The sequence below is a fragment of the Chiloscyllium punctatum genome, chromosome 39 (assembly GCF_047496795.1).
Source record: "Chiloscyllium punctatum isolate Juve2018m chromosome 39, sChiPun1.3, whole genome shotgun sequence".
Classification (NCBI taxonomy): domain Eukaryota; kingdom Metazoa; phylum Chordata; class Chondrichthyes; order Orectolobiformes; family Hemiscylliidae; genus Chiloscyllium; species Chiloscyllium punctatum.
This window is the reverse complement of record NC_092777.1, coordinates 59,042,949-59,060,081: the sequence shown is the minus strand read 5'-3', so window position 1 is coordinate 59,060,081 and position 17,133 is coordinate 59,042,949. Positions and strand designations below refer to the sequence as shown.

The 17,133-nt window shown below is 39.1% G+C and overlaps 1 protein-coding gene across 2 annotated transcripts; it reads left to right on the top strand.

The window, feature by feature from the left end:
• The first annotated feature begins 285 nt into the window (after positions 1-285).
• kpna2 (karyopherin alpha 2 (RAG cohort 1, importin alpha 1)) lies at positions 286-14,363 on the top strand. Of its 2 annotated transcripts, none has more exons than XM_072558842.1 (11): positions 286-399; positions 735-836; positions 925-1,062; positions 1,141-1,223; positions 5,597-5,865; positions 8,581-8,675; positions 8,977-9,240; positions 11,625-11,858; positions 12,799-12,981; positions 13,488-13,637; positions 14,014-14,363. In XM_072558842.1, the coding sequence occupies exons 2-11, from the start codon at positions 765-767 to the stop codon at positions 14,101-14,103; spliced, it is 1,578 nt and encodes a 525-aa protein (XP_072414943.1). In that variant the 5' UTR covers positions 286-399; positions 735-764; the 3' UTR covers positions 14,104-14,363. The 2 variants fall into 2 exon arrangements, with proteins under 2 accessions (XP_072414943.1, XP_072414944.1); XM_072558843.1 differs by lacking the exon at positions 286-399 and adding an exon at positions 460-606.
• Positions 14,364-17,133: the final 2,770 nt, after the last annotated feature.

Genomic DNA, 17,133 nt, shown 5'->3' with positions numbered 1-17,133 from the left:
CGGAAGTGTTTCCAATAATTTTTATTCCTAAACCAGCGGTTTTTTTACACCACGTGGAAAAACAGGAAGAAAAAAGGGAAGTGATATTTCAAATCCCTTGAACACGCAAAACAACAAAAGACCGCGCCTCAGATGGCGCTGTCCATGGAGTAGTATTTTTAATATCCTTGACTTGATTGGCTATGCGGTTGGTATGGAAATACATCCAACCGCATCCTCAGCTTCTTTCAAATCAGCCAATTGAAAAATTGCTTTGAATCGAATGAACCAATGGGAGCCGGGCAACCTGGCAAGTTTAAATAGATGGAGCGGCTGCTCAGCTTGTACTTCTGTTGGTTTTAGTGTTACCGACACGAGGTTATATATCGGTTGGTTTAATAGTTCAGTTGCAAGCATTTTGTAAGTGTTAATATTATTTAAACTTGTTCTCATTTAGCAGTATTTTTTTCTGATTAATTACAATTCTAACGCCAATAGTTTAGTTGAAACTTTCCCCTTAAATCTTTGTCTCAACATCCGCATGTAAGACCTGTTCCGTTTTTTGCTATAAAACTTTGTTTAGATAAAACAAATAATCTATCTAAATGCTGGAACTTGTTAATCTGGGTGAGATGTTTTTCTCTTTAACAGAATTATTAACTGATCTACATTGCAAAGTATTTTTCTGAAATATCTAAAAATCTGCCCCGCCAGTTGAAGCACGCTTTTTATGATTGATTAACTTTGTTTCGTAGAGTCTTTGCCAAGTTACTTGAAGTTGAAATATGTCAACTACTGTCAACGAGAATGCCTTCAGCCGCCTAACCAAGTTTAAGAACAAGGGTAAAGACGCTAATGTGAGTTGTCTTATTTTTAAGTTATAACTGTTTAATGATCTCCATCAGCAAATGGCCTAATTGGTTCTGCTCTCTTTTTATTCAAAAGGAGTTGAGACGCAGGAGAATCGAAACCAACGTTGAGCTGCGGAAGGCTAAAAAAGATGATCACCTATTTAAAAGGAGGAACGTGAATAGTTTCCCTGATGAAAACGTATCTCCACTTCAAGAGAAGAACAATATCCAGGTAATGTAATGTAATGTAATAAAAGAATCCTAACTTTAGATTAATAACTTTTCACTAAACTTTTTTTATTAAAATCAGGTGCCTATGAGTTTGGATGAAATAATCCAAGGTATCCAGAGCAATTATTTGGAAACTCAACTCCAAGCAACACAGGCTGCTAGGTAAGAATGGGTGTCTTTCACTCTAGATAAACATTTCGGTCTTTAAAATACTAGAATCTTTAAAAGTAATTCAGTCTGGTGCCCAGTTTCTCAACTTATGGTGTGACAGCAATTAGATATCACTTTAGAATGTGATGTGGAAATGTCTAATCTAAATTTGACAGTTGATATCATTTCTGACACTTGAATTTATTCTGAAATAAACATAAAAGTACTAATTCAAGCACTTGTAAGACTTGGATATATATTTAAAGGAACCAGGCCATATTGTGTCTCCAATCTTAATACTAATAGCAAAAATGACACTCTAATTTGTTACTATATTTGAGGTGTTTTAATAAATGCTGTTATGAAACAAGATTTTAATTTGATGTCTTGCTGTTGAAGAAAACTGCCAATTAAGGGAATGATTTTCATTGGGCACAAAATGGCTGAATCAGCAGCAAACCAATGAAACTACCTGTTGGAGTCAGACCTTGAGCATTAACAGACTCCATTACATAGCCATGGGGAAGATTTCATCTGTGGGAAAGATCTTGTCCAAAGTAATACAAGATGTTAGTTTATATAGTATCTTAAGCAGGGGCAGACCACTAGTCACAAAGTCATGGGTTTGGTGATATCACTGGTCAGCACAGGTTTTTAGATTACTTAGATTAAAATTAGATTACTTAATGCTGAAGTGCAATCCATCCACATCCATTCCCCTACATTTACCCCTTCACATAAATATGGGCAATTTAGCATGGCCAATTCACCTAACCTCCAGAGCACCCGGAGGAAACCCGCACAGACACTGAGAATGTGCAAACTCCAGAATTGCCTGAGGTGTGAATTGAACCTGCGTCTCTGCTGCTGAGGCAGCAGTGCTAACCACTGCTGCCCAGGTTGTGGTCCCAGATGTTTTTTTATCAAGCTGGGCTTGAGGAATAGCAAACACTTTGCACCAGGTTCTGCAAGATTAGCATCAAATCGGGGAGATTGATCCCATGAGTTGTATCATGCTGAACTAGTGAGGTTTGGGGAAAACAGTGCTTCTCTAGTTGCAAGGTTATGTTTATAAAACACTTAATGCACTTGAATAAGCATGTCAGCAGTTCTAGCTTTGTACTGAAAGACCAGTTTGTGTCAAAATGGTTGCTAATTCTCAGGAGCCACACTACTTAATACTATTTCAGAAGTCAAATAGTTGATCTGTCCTGATGCCAACCAATGCTTGGGATCCATTAGGAGTCTGAGGCAGAGCATTAAAACCAGACCCTTTTGTCAGCATGCTTGAGTTGGACCAGAGATCCTAAACTTGTCTAGTCCCATTTGGCACATATTCCTATCTTTTCTGATCAATCATCCAGTTACATTAAATGTAATTTATATTAAACTCCTCCACTTCCTCTGTCAAATCATTCACCACCCTCTGAAAAAGTTGCTCCTTGGGTTTTTAAAATTTGCCCCTCTCTCCTTTTTAAAATATGCCCTCTAGTTTTGGACTGCCTTGCCCAAGAAAAAACTCAGTTTTTTAAAAAAAAAAGTCACTCAGCCTCTCTTTAGCTCAAACCCTCCAACCCTGGCAACATCCTTGATTCTTTTTTGAATCCCCTCAAACGTCACAGCATTATTCTTATAGGAGAGAGACCAGAGTTTGCATAATATTCCAAAAGTGGCCTAACCAATGTCCTGTACAGCCACATCACTTCCTAACTCCCACACTGAATTCACTGACCAATAAAGGCAAACTTATCAAACACCACCTTTGCTATCCTGTGTTTCACTCCATTCTCAAGGAGCTATGAATCTGCGCTCCCAGGTCTGTTCAGCAACACTTACCATGAAGTGTATAAGTCATGTCCTGATTGTCTTTGCAAAATGTAGCACCTCACTTCTCTGAATTAAAATCCATTTAGCACTCCTCAGCACACTGGCCCATCTGATCAAGATCCTGTGGTAATTCTCTTCACTATCTACACTGTTCAATTTCAGTGTCACCTGCAAACTTACTAACTATACCTCACTATGTTCACATCCAAATTGTTTTAAATGATAAAGCACTGGTCCCAGCACCAGTTCTTGTGGCACACCATTAGTTCCTGGCCTCCAATCTGAAACCAACCCTCTACCTTTTTTGAGCCAATTCTCCCTGTATTCCATGTGATCTCTAACCTGCTAACCAGCCTATCATGAGCACCTTTTCTAATGTGCTAATGAAGTCTGTAGATAATGTACACCATACTGCTCTTATCAATCTGCTTCACTATACTTTAAACTAAAGTTATTGAAACACTTACCATGCACAGGGCCATGTTGACTATCTTTGTCTTTCCAAATACTTGTAAATCCTGTCCCTCCAGGATTCCTTCAAACTTGCTCACCAATGTCAGGCTCATTCGTCTGTAGTTCCCTGGCTTTTTCTTGCCACCTTTCTAATAGTGGCACCACCAGAGTCAACCTCCAGTCTTCTGGTGCATCACCTGTAGCCAGTGATATCAGCAAGGGGGCCCAGCAATTGCTTCCCTAGTGTCCAGAATTCTAGGGTACACATGATCCAATCCCAGGGATTTGTCCAAATATTTTTAAACTGTCCAGTCCTGCCATATCTAATGGACATTCTTCAAGATATTTATTTCCTCACTGCCTATCTTCCATATCCTTAACAGTAAACACTTGACAGTATCTTGCAGTTCCACACATAGGCTGCCTTGCTGATCTTTAAGGGGCTGTAATCAAGAGTTACCCACTTTTTTTTTCATTTATAAAATCCATTTTGAATTCTCCTTAACCCCAGTTGCCAAAGTGATCTTGTCTTTGCCCTTCTGATTTTTCCTTTAAGAATACTCCTACTGTCTAATCTAAAGATTAACTTGATCTTTACTGTCTGACATATGCTTCCTCCTTGGCCAAAACCACCACTTTTCAGTCATCCAATATTCTGTACACTTACCAGGCTTGCCCTTCATCCTAATAGGAGCCTATAGACTCTGCCTTCTAACTTTTTTGAAGGCTTCCCATTTTCTAGTCATCTTTTACCTGCAGACACCTCTCCCCAATCACCTTTAGCAATTTCTTGTCTAAGGCTAATTTTGACAGTATTTCTCCATGTTAGAATTTTAATTTTTAAATCCAGTCATCCTTTTCCATCAATCTTAAAACTAGTAGAATTGTGGTCACTGGCCCCAAAGTGCTCCCCTACTGACAGTTCAGTCAATGCCCTGTCATCTTTCCCAAGAGTAGGTAAAGGTTTACACCTTTAATCTAGTAGGTACATCTGCATTCTGATTTAGAAGGCTGTTTTTGTCCACCTGGTATCTAATGAAACCTTGACTCTAGTTCAGACTAACCATGCACCCTATCTATACCTTTATTTATGTACTTCTATCAGGTTGCCCATCAGCCTCTGGCACTAATGGTAAATCTTTGTCCAACCCCTTCAGTAAAAGTAATGCATTCCAATCCTGGTCGCCCTCTCGCCCCACTGAGCTGGAAGGTTCATTTCCAGATGTTTTGTCACCTACTAGGTAACAGCATCTTCAGTGGGCCTCAGGTGAAGCACTGCTGATGATTCCTAGGACAAGCCAAACAGACACTCGAATACCTAGAAGCATGGCATTCCAACCAGGACTCTGTCAATAGTTAGACCCCATCTACTACACCCTGGGGGAAAAAGAACAGGAAGTAACCTCACCAACCCAAGCATATATAGAAAGCAGGAATTCTCAGCATTGCTTTGCCTCAGGCCCACTGAAGATGTTACCTAATAGGCTGACAAAACATCTGGAAATGAACCTTCCAGTTCGGTGAGCAAACCTACATCCAGCGCTTCCACACCCTTCCTATGGTGTGGTGATCAGAACTGTGCATAATACTGAGTCCATGCAAGATGCTTCCTTACCTAGGGTTGACCAAATGGACTTTTGCCACCTAATTGGTTATGGTGGTCCAGTTGTCAAACACTCCTATCTTTGCAAACCCAATACATGGAGGTGCTGGTGTTGGATTGGGGTGGACAAAGTTTAAAATCCTCAACAGCAAGTTATAGTCCAACAGGTTCATCTTAGAAGTAAAAGTTTTTTGGGTTGCTGCTCCTTTATTAGTTAGCTAGTGGGACAGGATCGAAGACCATTTCTAGTAAGCTACTAGATCTGGCCTGACCCATCTGAAGGAGCAGCACTCAGAAGCTTTAATTACAAATGAACCTGATTGTGACTCTTAACTCTAGTCAACATTGACATAATACTGAGGGTTTTGGAATCAAAATTTGAATATTTGATTTAGAAGGTTGATTCTAAACACTTATGTTTCTGTTGGAGCTTGCATGTCTAACTTTAATTTTCAGCAGTTCTCTTGTCAGTGTATATTTTAAGTATTCCTTCTCTTTCCAGGAAGCTACTCTCTAGGGAGAAACATCCTCCCATTGATAAAATTATTCAAGCTGGACTAATCCCCAAATTTGTAGGATTCCTTGGGAACTTTAATTGTAGCCCCATCCAGTTTGAAGCTGCATGGGCCCTCACCAACATAGCTTCTGGAACTTCTGATCAGACAAAGGCTGTTGTTGATGGTGGTGCAATTCCAGCATTCATCAATCTGTTGGCATCACCACATCCACACATCAGTGAACAAGCAGTATGGGCTTTAGGAAATATTGCAGGTAACTTTTTTTATGGTGGAAATGTTCATTAACTGCCAAATATAGCATTTGAATTGTGTACTATACCCTCAACAACAAGGAGCAAGTAACTTTCTTCACTAGATTGGGGATGAATGACATAGTCTCTTTAATCACTTGTAATGTGAGCTTCACTGGCTAGGGTGGCACTTATTCTGTCCCTTCAATCATCTGGGGAAGGTGATGGTGCTCTGCTGCCTTGAATTGCCTAAAAGGTCTGTAGGTGCATCTAATGTCAAAAGCAGTTTTGACTCAGCAGTGAAGAAGGAGCTTACTCTGGATAGTGTGGCTTTAGGAGGAACTTAAAAGTTGAGTATTCCCACATCTGCCCCTCTAGTAAAAGTCAGGATTTGGAAGGTACTGTCAAAGGAGCCTTAGTTTGTCTTTTTTTTTCAGTGCATCTTCTGGATGATGCACTGCTAATGGTGAGCAGGGTGCTAAAATTTTGGGCTGCTTGTCCTAAATGGTGTTTAAAACTGGTGCAGCTGCACCAATCTCATAGTACAGTATGTTCCATCACAATTAAGCTTCCACCTCTTCTTGTGGATGGTGGACAGCCATGGTTGGGACAGGGGAAGAGTAAGTCTTTGGACTCTCTTCTGATGACTAGACTAATTTTCTGACCAGATTGTTAAAGTATCCTGGGCCACTTGAAGCTTTTGATGTAAAGTCATGGTTGTCACTCTAATTGAAATAAAATGGGCACCATTTGCCCAAGCCTTTAAATTGGTTTTCCCCAGTTCTGGAATAACAGTTAACTCTGAACAGCTGGTATCCATGTATCAAATCTCCTTTTCTTCAACATACTTTTTTTGAAACTAACTTTTTAAATGTTAAATCTACTGTGCCCTCAGATTTCTTCTCTGGAGAATCCTGATCAGAACTGCATACACTTCTATAGTTCTGACCTAACCAGAAGTAAAAATTCAGCATACCTTCTCTGGCTTGTACCTCCTTTCCATTATAATCCCCATCTTGGCAAACTATTTTGGTATATATCCCACTCTAAGATATATATGCACAATATTTCCCAGGTACCTCCACCTCTTTTAAAACTGTGCCATGCATGTCATTGCTTTTCCCTTTTTACCAAAATGCATCATAATAGGATTCCAAAACCCCTAATCTATAATTCCTGATACAGGAAACCGGTCTACTTTGTAGAATCCTAAAACATTTTTTTGGGGGTGGGGTGCTGTTGGTATAGTTGTCATATAGATGTACAGCATGGAAATACTTAGTCTAACCTGCCCATGCCAACAAGATATCCCAATCTATTCCAACCTGCCAGCAGCTGGCCCATATCCCTCCATATAGGGGCTAGCCATACCCCTCATGACTTTGTAAACCTCTAAGGTCACCCCTCAACCTCTGCTCCAGGGAAAACAGTCCCAGCCTGTTTAGCCTCTCCCCAAAGCTCAAATGCTCCAACCTTGGCAACATCCACGTCAATCTTTTCTGAACCCTTTCAAGTTTCACAACATCTTCCTGATAGGAAGGAGACCAGAATTGCACACACTATTCCCGGATGCTGCCTGAATTGCTGTGCCTTTCCTGCACCACTCTAATCTAAACCCCCACAATATTCCAACAATGGCCTAACCAATGTCCTGTACAGCAGCAACATTACCTCCCAACTCCTATTCTCAATACTCTGACCAATAAAGGAAAGCATACCAAATGCTGCCTTCACTATCCTATCTCCCTATGACTCTACTTTCAAGGAGCTATGAACCTGCACTCCAAGGTCTTTGTTCAGCAACACTCCCTAGGACCTTACCATTTAAGTGTCTAAGTCCTGCTACGATTTGATTTCCCAAAATGCAGCACCTCACTTATCTGAATTAAACTCCATCTGTCATACTTAGCCCATTGGCCCATCTGGGCAAGATCCTGTTGTAATCTGAGGTAACCTTTGCTGTCCATGACTGCTCCAATTTTGATGTCATCTGCAAACTTACTAACTGTACCTTTTTGCTCACCTACAAATCCATCATGTAAATGGGGAAAAAGTATAGGACTCAGCACCAATCCTTGTGGCACTCCACTGGTCACAGGCCTCCAGTCTGAAAAATACCCTCCCCCTCTGTCATCTACCCTTTTTTTTTTGAGCCAGTTCCTTCACCTCTTTCCCCCCCTTCCACCATAGCACTAAGCTGCCAGTCCTGCCCATCTAGTGAATCCCCTAACACAATGGATTGCTTGGAATCCAACATACCCCATGTCGCATTGAACCAGTCTCAGTACCAGAAACTTGGCTGTTTGTGCCAGGTTCCCCTGAGAATCCAGCACCCCCTATATTTTCCAAAACAGCATACTTGTTTGAAATGGGTATAGCCACAGGAGACTCTTGCACTAAGTGCCTACCCCCTTACCTTTCCTGCATTAACCCATCTATCACAGTATCTGAGAACCTCCCTTCTCGTTCCTCCTTTCTCTACCCCCCGCCTTCATAACTGTCATCCATCACACTATTGCTTTTGAAAATTCCTCATTGGTTCTAACTCTCTCCAGTAATCACTGTTGTAGGAATATGCCTGAAAGCTTTTTTTCCTTTTTAAACAAAGATAATTAACTCATCCTTCAATACAGACAACTGCTGAAAGATGTAAAAACACTGCAACACAGTTGCTTTGTATACTTGTGACCAGCATTTTAAAAATTTTGTGTGGAAAACAAGCTGCCTATTTGTTCTAGGTGATGGATCACACTACAGAGACTTGGTTATCAAATGTGGAGCCCTCGACCCATTACTTGCATTGTTGGCTGTTCCTGAATTAGCTGCATTATCGGTAAGCAGAATAAAAGTACTGCAGCTTCTCTTAGAATAAGATGGTAATATTATTGGTGTAAGAATAGTACTCTACATAGTTCAGTGCAAAATAACACTTTTTTTATTTGCTTGATTAAAGATGCAAATTATTCATAATTTGTTCTTAAAAGGTGTTGCAGTGTAGTTATACTCAAATGCTGTTGCCAGTCGAGACAAATTGCAGCACTTCCATTTTGAAGTAACTTAAATTATGGACAAGCTTGAAGTATAAAGTTATTTTGTTCTGTCTAATACGTTCGTCTCCCTTTTTTTATATCTAGTCTAGCTATCTGCGAAATGTAACTTGGACGCTATCAAATCTCTGCCGCAACAAGAACCCATCTCCACCTTTAGAAGCAGTGAAACAGGTTCTGCCAGCCCTTGTACGCCTCCTACACCATGACGACAAAGAAGTTCTTGCTGATGCATGCTGGGCTATCTCTTACCTAACAGATGGCTCAAATGACCGCATTGAGGTAGTGGTGTGTACTGGAGTTGTGCCACGCTTGGTGCAGTTGCTTGCATCATGTGAATTATCAATAGTGGTAAGTTTTTAATTAGAAATTTAACTCTCTGAATTTCAAATAATATTTAAATTGAGGGAATGCAGGGTGAGTCAGCTTGAAGTGACCAAATCTCAAGAATATACTATTGAGCTACATAAGATATGGGAAAAGATTTTAAAGTGGCAACTTGCTCATGCAGAGGGTGGTGAGTGTATGGACGGAGCTGCCAGAAGCATTGGTGGAGGCAGTACAATTGCAGCCTTTTTAATGGCATCTGGATGGGTATATGGATAGAAGTGTTTAAGGGATATGGGCCAAATGCTGGCAAATTTAAATTAGATTCCCTACAATGTGGAAACAGGCCCTTTGGCCCAACAAGTCCACATAGACCCTCCAAGTCACCCACCCAGACCCATTTTCTTCTGACTAATGCATCTAACACTATGGGCAATTTAGCATGGCCAATTCACCTGACCTGCACATCTTTGGACTGTGGGAGGAAACTGGAGCACCTGGCTAGATGATTTACCATATCTAGTTGGCAAGGACCAGTTGGACAATGGGTCTATTTCTGTGCTGTACAGGTCTATTACACTCATTTTAAATAGCTAACTTAGTGACTCACTCTGTTTGTACTACAAATGTATGGTGGCGAAAGATTCTTCAGTGCAACAGACATTAGTATTAAATTTGGAATTTCTAATGTCTACATGAATAGAATTCTCAAGTCCCTTGTAGGGAGTATTGGATGCCAGTAACTGTCATGTCATCCTTCATTGTAAGGAGGGCCACTTGATCCTGCCTATGTTAGCCCTCCTGAAGACCAATTCATCCACTCATCTGCATATTAAGAAAATGTAGAACTTCTAGTATAGACACTACCTGGACAAATGTAGCAAACAACTTGGCTTAATCTGGTTTTACAGTACCATGTCCCACACCTAAAGGCTACATATATTGAAGTGAGTGTGTCCAGACTTTTTTAAAAACTGAGTACAGGGCTTTTGTCTTTTACCTCATGTTTTTTGCAGCAGTGTAGTTTTTTGTCTCCTCCTTGTAGCTACAAACTTCAGTTTAGCCTGCTGTAGTCATTTCCCCACAAAGGTAAATGGGACTTTTCTTTCCATGCCCCTCAAACCTTGTACACCTAAATCAAATTTCCCCTGAGCCTCCACTGTTTTAGACCATATTCCCAGCCTATTCGCTGCTCAATTTTTATTGTCTTAGCATTTCCTTGTACCCACTCTTGAATTGTTTTCTATAATGAGGTGACCAAAATTAGTGTCTAGCTGTGGCCCAACCCTAATTGTCATTCTATTGTCACCTCCCTTCTCTACTCTATGCTTTGGTAAGTAAAGTATTGTGTGCAGTTTTCACCACCACCAACTTGCTCTACTTTAGAATCTGAATGTTACCCTGGAATATCGAGATATTATAGTTGAACTAGTTACTGATATGACACTACTTGTGAGACTTCAACTCGTGTCCTGGCTTAAAGTGCACTACCACTGCACTACAAATGCTCTTTGGTTTCTATTGTCCCACTTATTATACAGTCCTGAACCTTGTTTTAACTCCCTTCTGGGCTTAATTCCATTTACCACTTCTTTCTCATTGACCAGTCCATTGCTATCTTGCAGACTACAGCTTGCTTGCCAACCAAGTGGCTAACTCGTTATTTGCAAGCATCTTGATGTTGCCCCAACTAAATCCAAATCACTACCATCAAGTGGCAGTCTTTTACTCCACCTCATGCACTCCTGTGGCCTTACAAATATTGAAGACATTTTAGCCTTTATTTTCTGTCACTGAGCCAATTTTTGTATACACTCCCTTAATCCCATGGACATGTAAACATTTTACAGAAGACCCTGTCTAAAAGTCATTTTAGACCAGATGACTACTACACAAGTCCTCCTTGTTACCTCCATTCAGCCAAATTAGTCAAAGCTAGCAAATGTTATCTTAAATCCACTGTCCTTGATTACTCCATGCCTTTTGAGTGGCATACCTTTTGACTCCAATACCTTCTCCTCGGCCAAGGTTAAACTGGCCTGAATTTTTTGTGTAGGAAGCATTTAGGTACTAATTCAATGATCTATCTTGTCAAACTAGCTTAATTCATGTAGTGCATGTGTTTAAACTGAGTTTGGATGACAATAGTAAAGGAATCTGTCACTGCTTTGCTTTTTTGAAGTTGAGCTGTGTGACTAACTGACATAAACTATTAAACATGTTAAGTAATGTTAATACAGGTTTTTGAAGTTCACTTTAACTTTTGCAGACTTTTATGAATCTGACTAGAGACATCCTGCTTTTTTTAATAGAAATTAACTTAATTTTCCTTCACTGTGAGTGGACATAAGAGAATTTAATGCTGGAATTCACTTGCTGAAGCATGTTTTTTCTAATTTTGTTTCCAGACTCCTGGACTCAGGGCAGTGGGCAATATTGTGACTGGTACAGATGATCAGACACAAATTGTCATTGACTCTGGTGTGCTGAGCTACTTTGGTTCTCTACTTATCCATCCAAAGGGCAATATCCAAAAGGAAGCTGCTTGGACAATTTCTAATATTACAGCTGGAAAGCCAGAACAAATCCAAGCAATTATTGACAATGGATTGGTTCCACCTCTTATTCAGTTGCTTAGGAAGGTGAGCAGCCCAAAAGTGTCTGGGCAGTTTCTTTCCAATGGTCATGTTAACTTTTTTATTGGAAACTAACCTCTAGCATGTGAACAGTTTTTGATCAACTTTGCAATGTCATGATAGGATTTTTCTCAAAATACTTGTTACCCAACCTATAGTCCTAGTAAGCTTGCTTGCAACCAATTAGTTTTCCTACTTGTATTCTTTAAATTTGACAACATCCATCATTTCCCCTGTATTTACTATGGGATCCTAAGGGTGCATATCTTTAAATTTGGCATGAGGATTGAGAAGTGAAATTTTTACAGGAGAAATTCCACTTGGACAATTAGGACCACAAAATTTTTCAGTCCTACTGAACCATAGGGCTGATGTGTCTGCGTTTTAATGGTTTAACCTGAGGGTCACCACTCCTCAGGCAGGGGAAAGATTAGGAGAGGCCTTCATGGTAATTGAACCCATGCTGTGAGCATCATTCTACCTTGCAACCAATCCTTAACAAAACAGGTAAACTGTACACTAAGGTTTTAAGAACTAAGTTTTTAAGATCACTTCATTGATCTAGATTAGAAATGTAGCTTGCACAAGGTTCTCCTTGCCACAAGAATATCTAATTGCAACTTGAACTATTGTTAGACTCCTATTGAGCAATGACAACTCCTCCTGTCACTTGCATGACAAAATGCTGCATAAACATTTTCTGCCACTACAGCTCAGTAATGTCATTGAGTTAATCCTCAGTGCTGCAACTAGTTTTTATTTTAGTACTACACTGAAATGTATACAATGGGAGCATTACAGACAATGTCTGTCTGAATATCTTAAATTCATACTCAATTCAAATGAACAAGGATCCTGATGTCATTTGACTCCAGCTGCTGCCAAGCTACACTTTTTTGTATTAATTACAAGCAACCTGTATGACTCTTTAACTTTTAATTTACAGGGTGACTTTAAATCTCAAAAAGAAGCTGTCTGGGCTGTGACAAACTACACCAGTGGTGGTACAATCCAACAAATTATCTACCTTGTTCAGTCTGGAGTTATTGAGCCATTATTGGCCCTGTTAGCAGTCAAAGACTGCAAGACTATCCAAGTCATTTTAGATGCTATTGCCAATATATTCCTGGTAAGATTTTTTATTTTAACTAACTACTGGGGTCCACAAGCTGTCCTTTTCACCTTGAGTGCTATACACTGGCTCATGGCCCAAACGTCAATTCTCCTCCTTGGATGCTGCCTGACCTGTGCTTTTCCAGCAACACATTTTCAGCTCTGATCTCCTCTCCAGCATCTGCAGTCCTCACCTTTCTCCTGCTATACACTGGTATGCAGTAATAAGGGACTACAAAAAGTGGCATCTTGTAACATACTAGTTGGGGAAAATCAACATTACAAAATGCTCATGGTTGTTGTCTCAGCATACTAATATTGTGCAAATCTTGCTTTAAGTACTTGCTGGTGATTTTGACATGTCTAAATTGTACTCCCCTATGGAACTAAGCAACAAGGGCAGGAGGGGTGATGTTTTAAATTTTATATCTGGCAAGATTGCAAGCTTTGATGCATTAACTTAATTCTGTCAACCCATACTTAACTCCAAAGCCTGGTTTTCATTGCATGTTTATTCCACAGGCTGCAGAAAAAGTTAATGAGACAGATAAGCTCTCTCTCATGATAGAGGAATGTGGAGGTCTTGATAAAATTGAAGCTCTGCAATCTCACGAAAATGAGCAGGTGTACAAAGCTTCCCTGAACTTGATAGAAAAATACTTTTCTGAAGAGGTAAGTGGAAGTACTTGAAGTTGAATCCAATTTCATCCCATTCATTGGGAAGTTGCCATTTCAGTCATGGAGTTAAATTAGTGTGATGGTTTGTTTTTTGACTTGGATCACCCCTATTTCAGCATCTGAAACCTTGCACTCAGCTGGTGAAATTGCACTTAATCACAAACATTGAATTTGAACAAACCAGTAATGAGAACTTTAATCACCTAAGATTCCCTTTTGCAGATTTGTTGCTATAACCTGAATTGATTAAAATCTGTCTCTGAACTGTTACCAGACCATGACTTTATTTGGAAGCTATTTCTTCTGTCTTCAATATAATTGACTCTTATTTTACAAGATAATCTAGCACTAATGTTTGCTCTCTTTTTAGACTGAGGAAGACCAGAATGTTGTGCCAGATGCTACTGAAGAAGTTTTTACATTTCAGGCTGAGAATCCTGCTGTGACTTTTGAATTTTGAATGACAACATTTCTAACTACTTTCTATTCGTCACTATTTTGTATCTGTCAAATGTAGTCTACATTTCATACTTAATCCTTGACTATCCACTTTGTACATTTTGTATAAAATTTTTCAACTTCTGTAATTAAACTTTGAAATGTAAATACTCCAACTTTTTAAAGTATCTGTACTCTTACCATCTGGTATGGAGTGCAGTAGTCAGTTTTTGTTTTAATTGAAACCATTTAGAATTAATAAAGTCTTTTGAAAATCCTAAACTTAACTAGTAATGGTAATTAGGAATTTATAATCATGACTGCTTTAACAGACCCAAGGTGCATGATGTGATGGATACTTAAGCAAGGAGTTATCCTGTTTTGAATAATTGAGTCTCTTACTTCAACCATTCTAACCCTGGCCATTTCATGGTCAGGTGAAGTTTAGTGTATAAGTTGTTTAGATTTTCTTTTTTAAATTGAATTCAAATTCTGTCAGCTGGATTTAAGCTGGTTTTCAAGGATTTTTGACCCATCAACAGTTTGCAATTGTTTCAGCTCCAACTCTCCAGTTCCTCAAGCTGTAAATATAAGATGTTTGCTCTGGATCTGTTCTAAGTCAACTAACAAGTTATCAGCAAAACAACAATTAAAAAGTGCAGAAAATGTCTTTAGTGGTATGGTGCTTAAAAGCTCTGTCAGCAAAACAAAGGAGCTGGTCATTGACGTCAGGAAACTTATGCAGAGGACATGCCCTGTCTGTATCAATGGTGCTGAGGCAGAGATATTTAAGAGCTCACTAGTCTGAGGAGTAAATATCATCAATCTGTTTGGTCCACTCATGCTTACAGCATTCTCATTTTTACTGCCTCAGAAGGGTAAGGAAGTTGAGTATATCTACAATGACTCAGCAATTTTTAATAGCTGAGACACCAGATGCACCACAACATGGTATGGCAACAACTTTTTGCCCAGTCCATCACAGCAGCCAGCCTTCTCTCCATTGGCAGTGGTAAGTATAGACAGTCAATGTAATCAAAGACCCCCTCTCACCCTAGTTGTACTCTAACCCTCTTCCATTGGGCAGAAGATTCAAAAGTTTTTGAAAATATGTACCAATAGATTCAGAAACTGTTGCTTTTTCCCCACTGATATCAGACTTTTGAATGACTTAATGCTGATTTTTCTTTCCCTGTATATTCTATAACTGGATCACTATTTTACATTTTGTTCTATACTCTAATGTACTTGTACTTGTGTAAGCTATGATTTGTCTGGATAGCATACTAAACAATACTTTTTTCACTATCTTGGTACATGTGGCAATCAAGTCAATTGATGTCCAGTTTCCACATCATCCATCCTGCCATTTCTATTCTGATTTATGCATTAACTACCTACTTTTGAGTTTTTTTTTTATAAACTGTCAACAATATAAATTTAAAGTTGTTCTTTATTGAGAAAAGATAACAATGGAGCCCTAACCACAAACTGAAGTCTTTACTTTTCAGGCTTGTGAATAGATCTGGTTTTTAAATGTTCAAGGGGTATATCTGTCTCAAGCCAAAGTAAGATAGTATCTTTTTTTTTATGAGCCTTGTATTACATCTTTGTATCTTTAGGGAGTCTTTAGGTTTGGAGATTAACCAACACTGTTCCTTTGTTTCATGAAGGGCAACTGAGGCCATCTGGAAAATTACAAGTGGTGAGCCTTGCATCAGTGGTAGGGAAATTATTGGAGAACCTTTTATGGAAAAGATTTATATTCATTTGGGGAAAAATTTGGATTTATTAGTGATAAGAGCTAAGACGTAAGAGCTAAATCCAGCCTCACTAACTAGTCCACTTGTGTAAAGTTATCAGTCTCCAATTGGTGTTCAAATTTCTAAAGCAATACTTTATTTGATATTTGGCTGTTTTCACTGTCAAAAAGAGAAACAGAGAAGTACGAGGCTTTACGTGTTTTTTCTTCGGAATCAAAACCATAAAAGATCTCAGCCCACAGGGGTGAGTTAATGAAGCTACAAACTTCATGAAGAGTATTTAGCTTGGGTTCTTGCTCTTCTCCAGGATTCCTGAAGGTTTTTAGTTTGAACACCGTTTTGCCTGCTTAATACTGACAGCAACTTAAAGGCTGCTATCATCATTTTTCTGTTCATAAAACAGGTGAACACAATTTGCCTTTTGAGATTATGGTCACAATTTTGAAACTGGGGATCTTATCATCTTACAGTTTTAACTCAATTGTATTAGATTCAATCTCAAAAAAGAGCTAATTAATTTTTTTCATTGCTGGGTGCACTGTGTTGGTCATCTCCCTAAATAAGCTTAATCTGATGTTGTTGACCATTATATTGATTAATTCAGTATTAATTAGCTAGGTGTTCTTTAGCCCTCTTTATATTTTAAAATTAAACAAAGCACCTGTCCATTTATTACGTGACTCAGTTTTGAAAAACTATTCAATTCATAGCATTTTCATGGCTCATGATCTGTTGATTGCAATATAATTTTAAAATGAAACTTTTAAAAAATCTTTTTCATTGGCTGTGGGTGTCAATGGGAAGACCAGCAATTGTTGCCCCATCCCTAATTGCCCTTGAATTGAATAGCTTTCTCAGTCATTTCTGAAGGTAGTTACAAGTCAATCTCATTGTTATTGGTCTGGAGTCACATTTACACCAGATTGGATAAGGATGGCCTAAAGGCCATTGACTGAAACCAGATGGGTTCCAGAAAAACAATGATAGCTGTCATTGATTTAATTTATGGATTATTAATTGAATTTAAGTACCACCAATTGCAAGGTGGGATTTGAACCCATGTTCCTACAGCATTCAATTGGACCTTTCTACTATTAGGCCAGTGATACTACCATTATTTCACTACCCTTCCCATCAATGTTTACCTTCTCAAGCTGTTGATGCTCTAATGGAAACTGGGTTCACTATTTTTGATTTCAATGCTCTCCAGTGCATCTCCTCCTTTTCACTTCTAAAATGCAACAAGGACAAATCCCCCAGTCCTCACCTTCCACCCCACCAACCTCCGC

Bases quoted from the DNA above. Each gene is read 5' to 3' on its own strand.
- kpna2 (XM_072558842.1), top strand. From the start codon at position 765: ATGTCAACTACTGTCAACGAGAATGCCTTCAGCCGCCTAACCAAGTTT. The intron at 5,866-8,580 runs GTAACTTTTTTT...TATTTGTTCTAG, and splicing joins GGCTTTAGGAAATATTGCAG to GTGATGGATCACACTACAGA. The intron at 9,241-11,624 runs GTAAGTTTTTAA...TTTTGTTTCCAG, and splicing joins CATGTGAATTATCAATAGTG to ACTCCTGGACTCAGGGCAGT.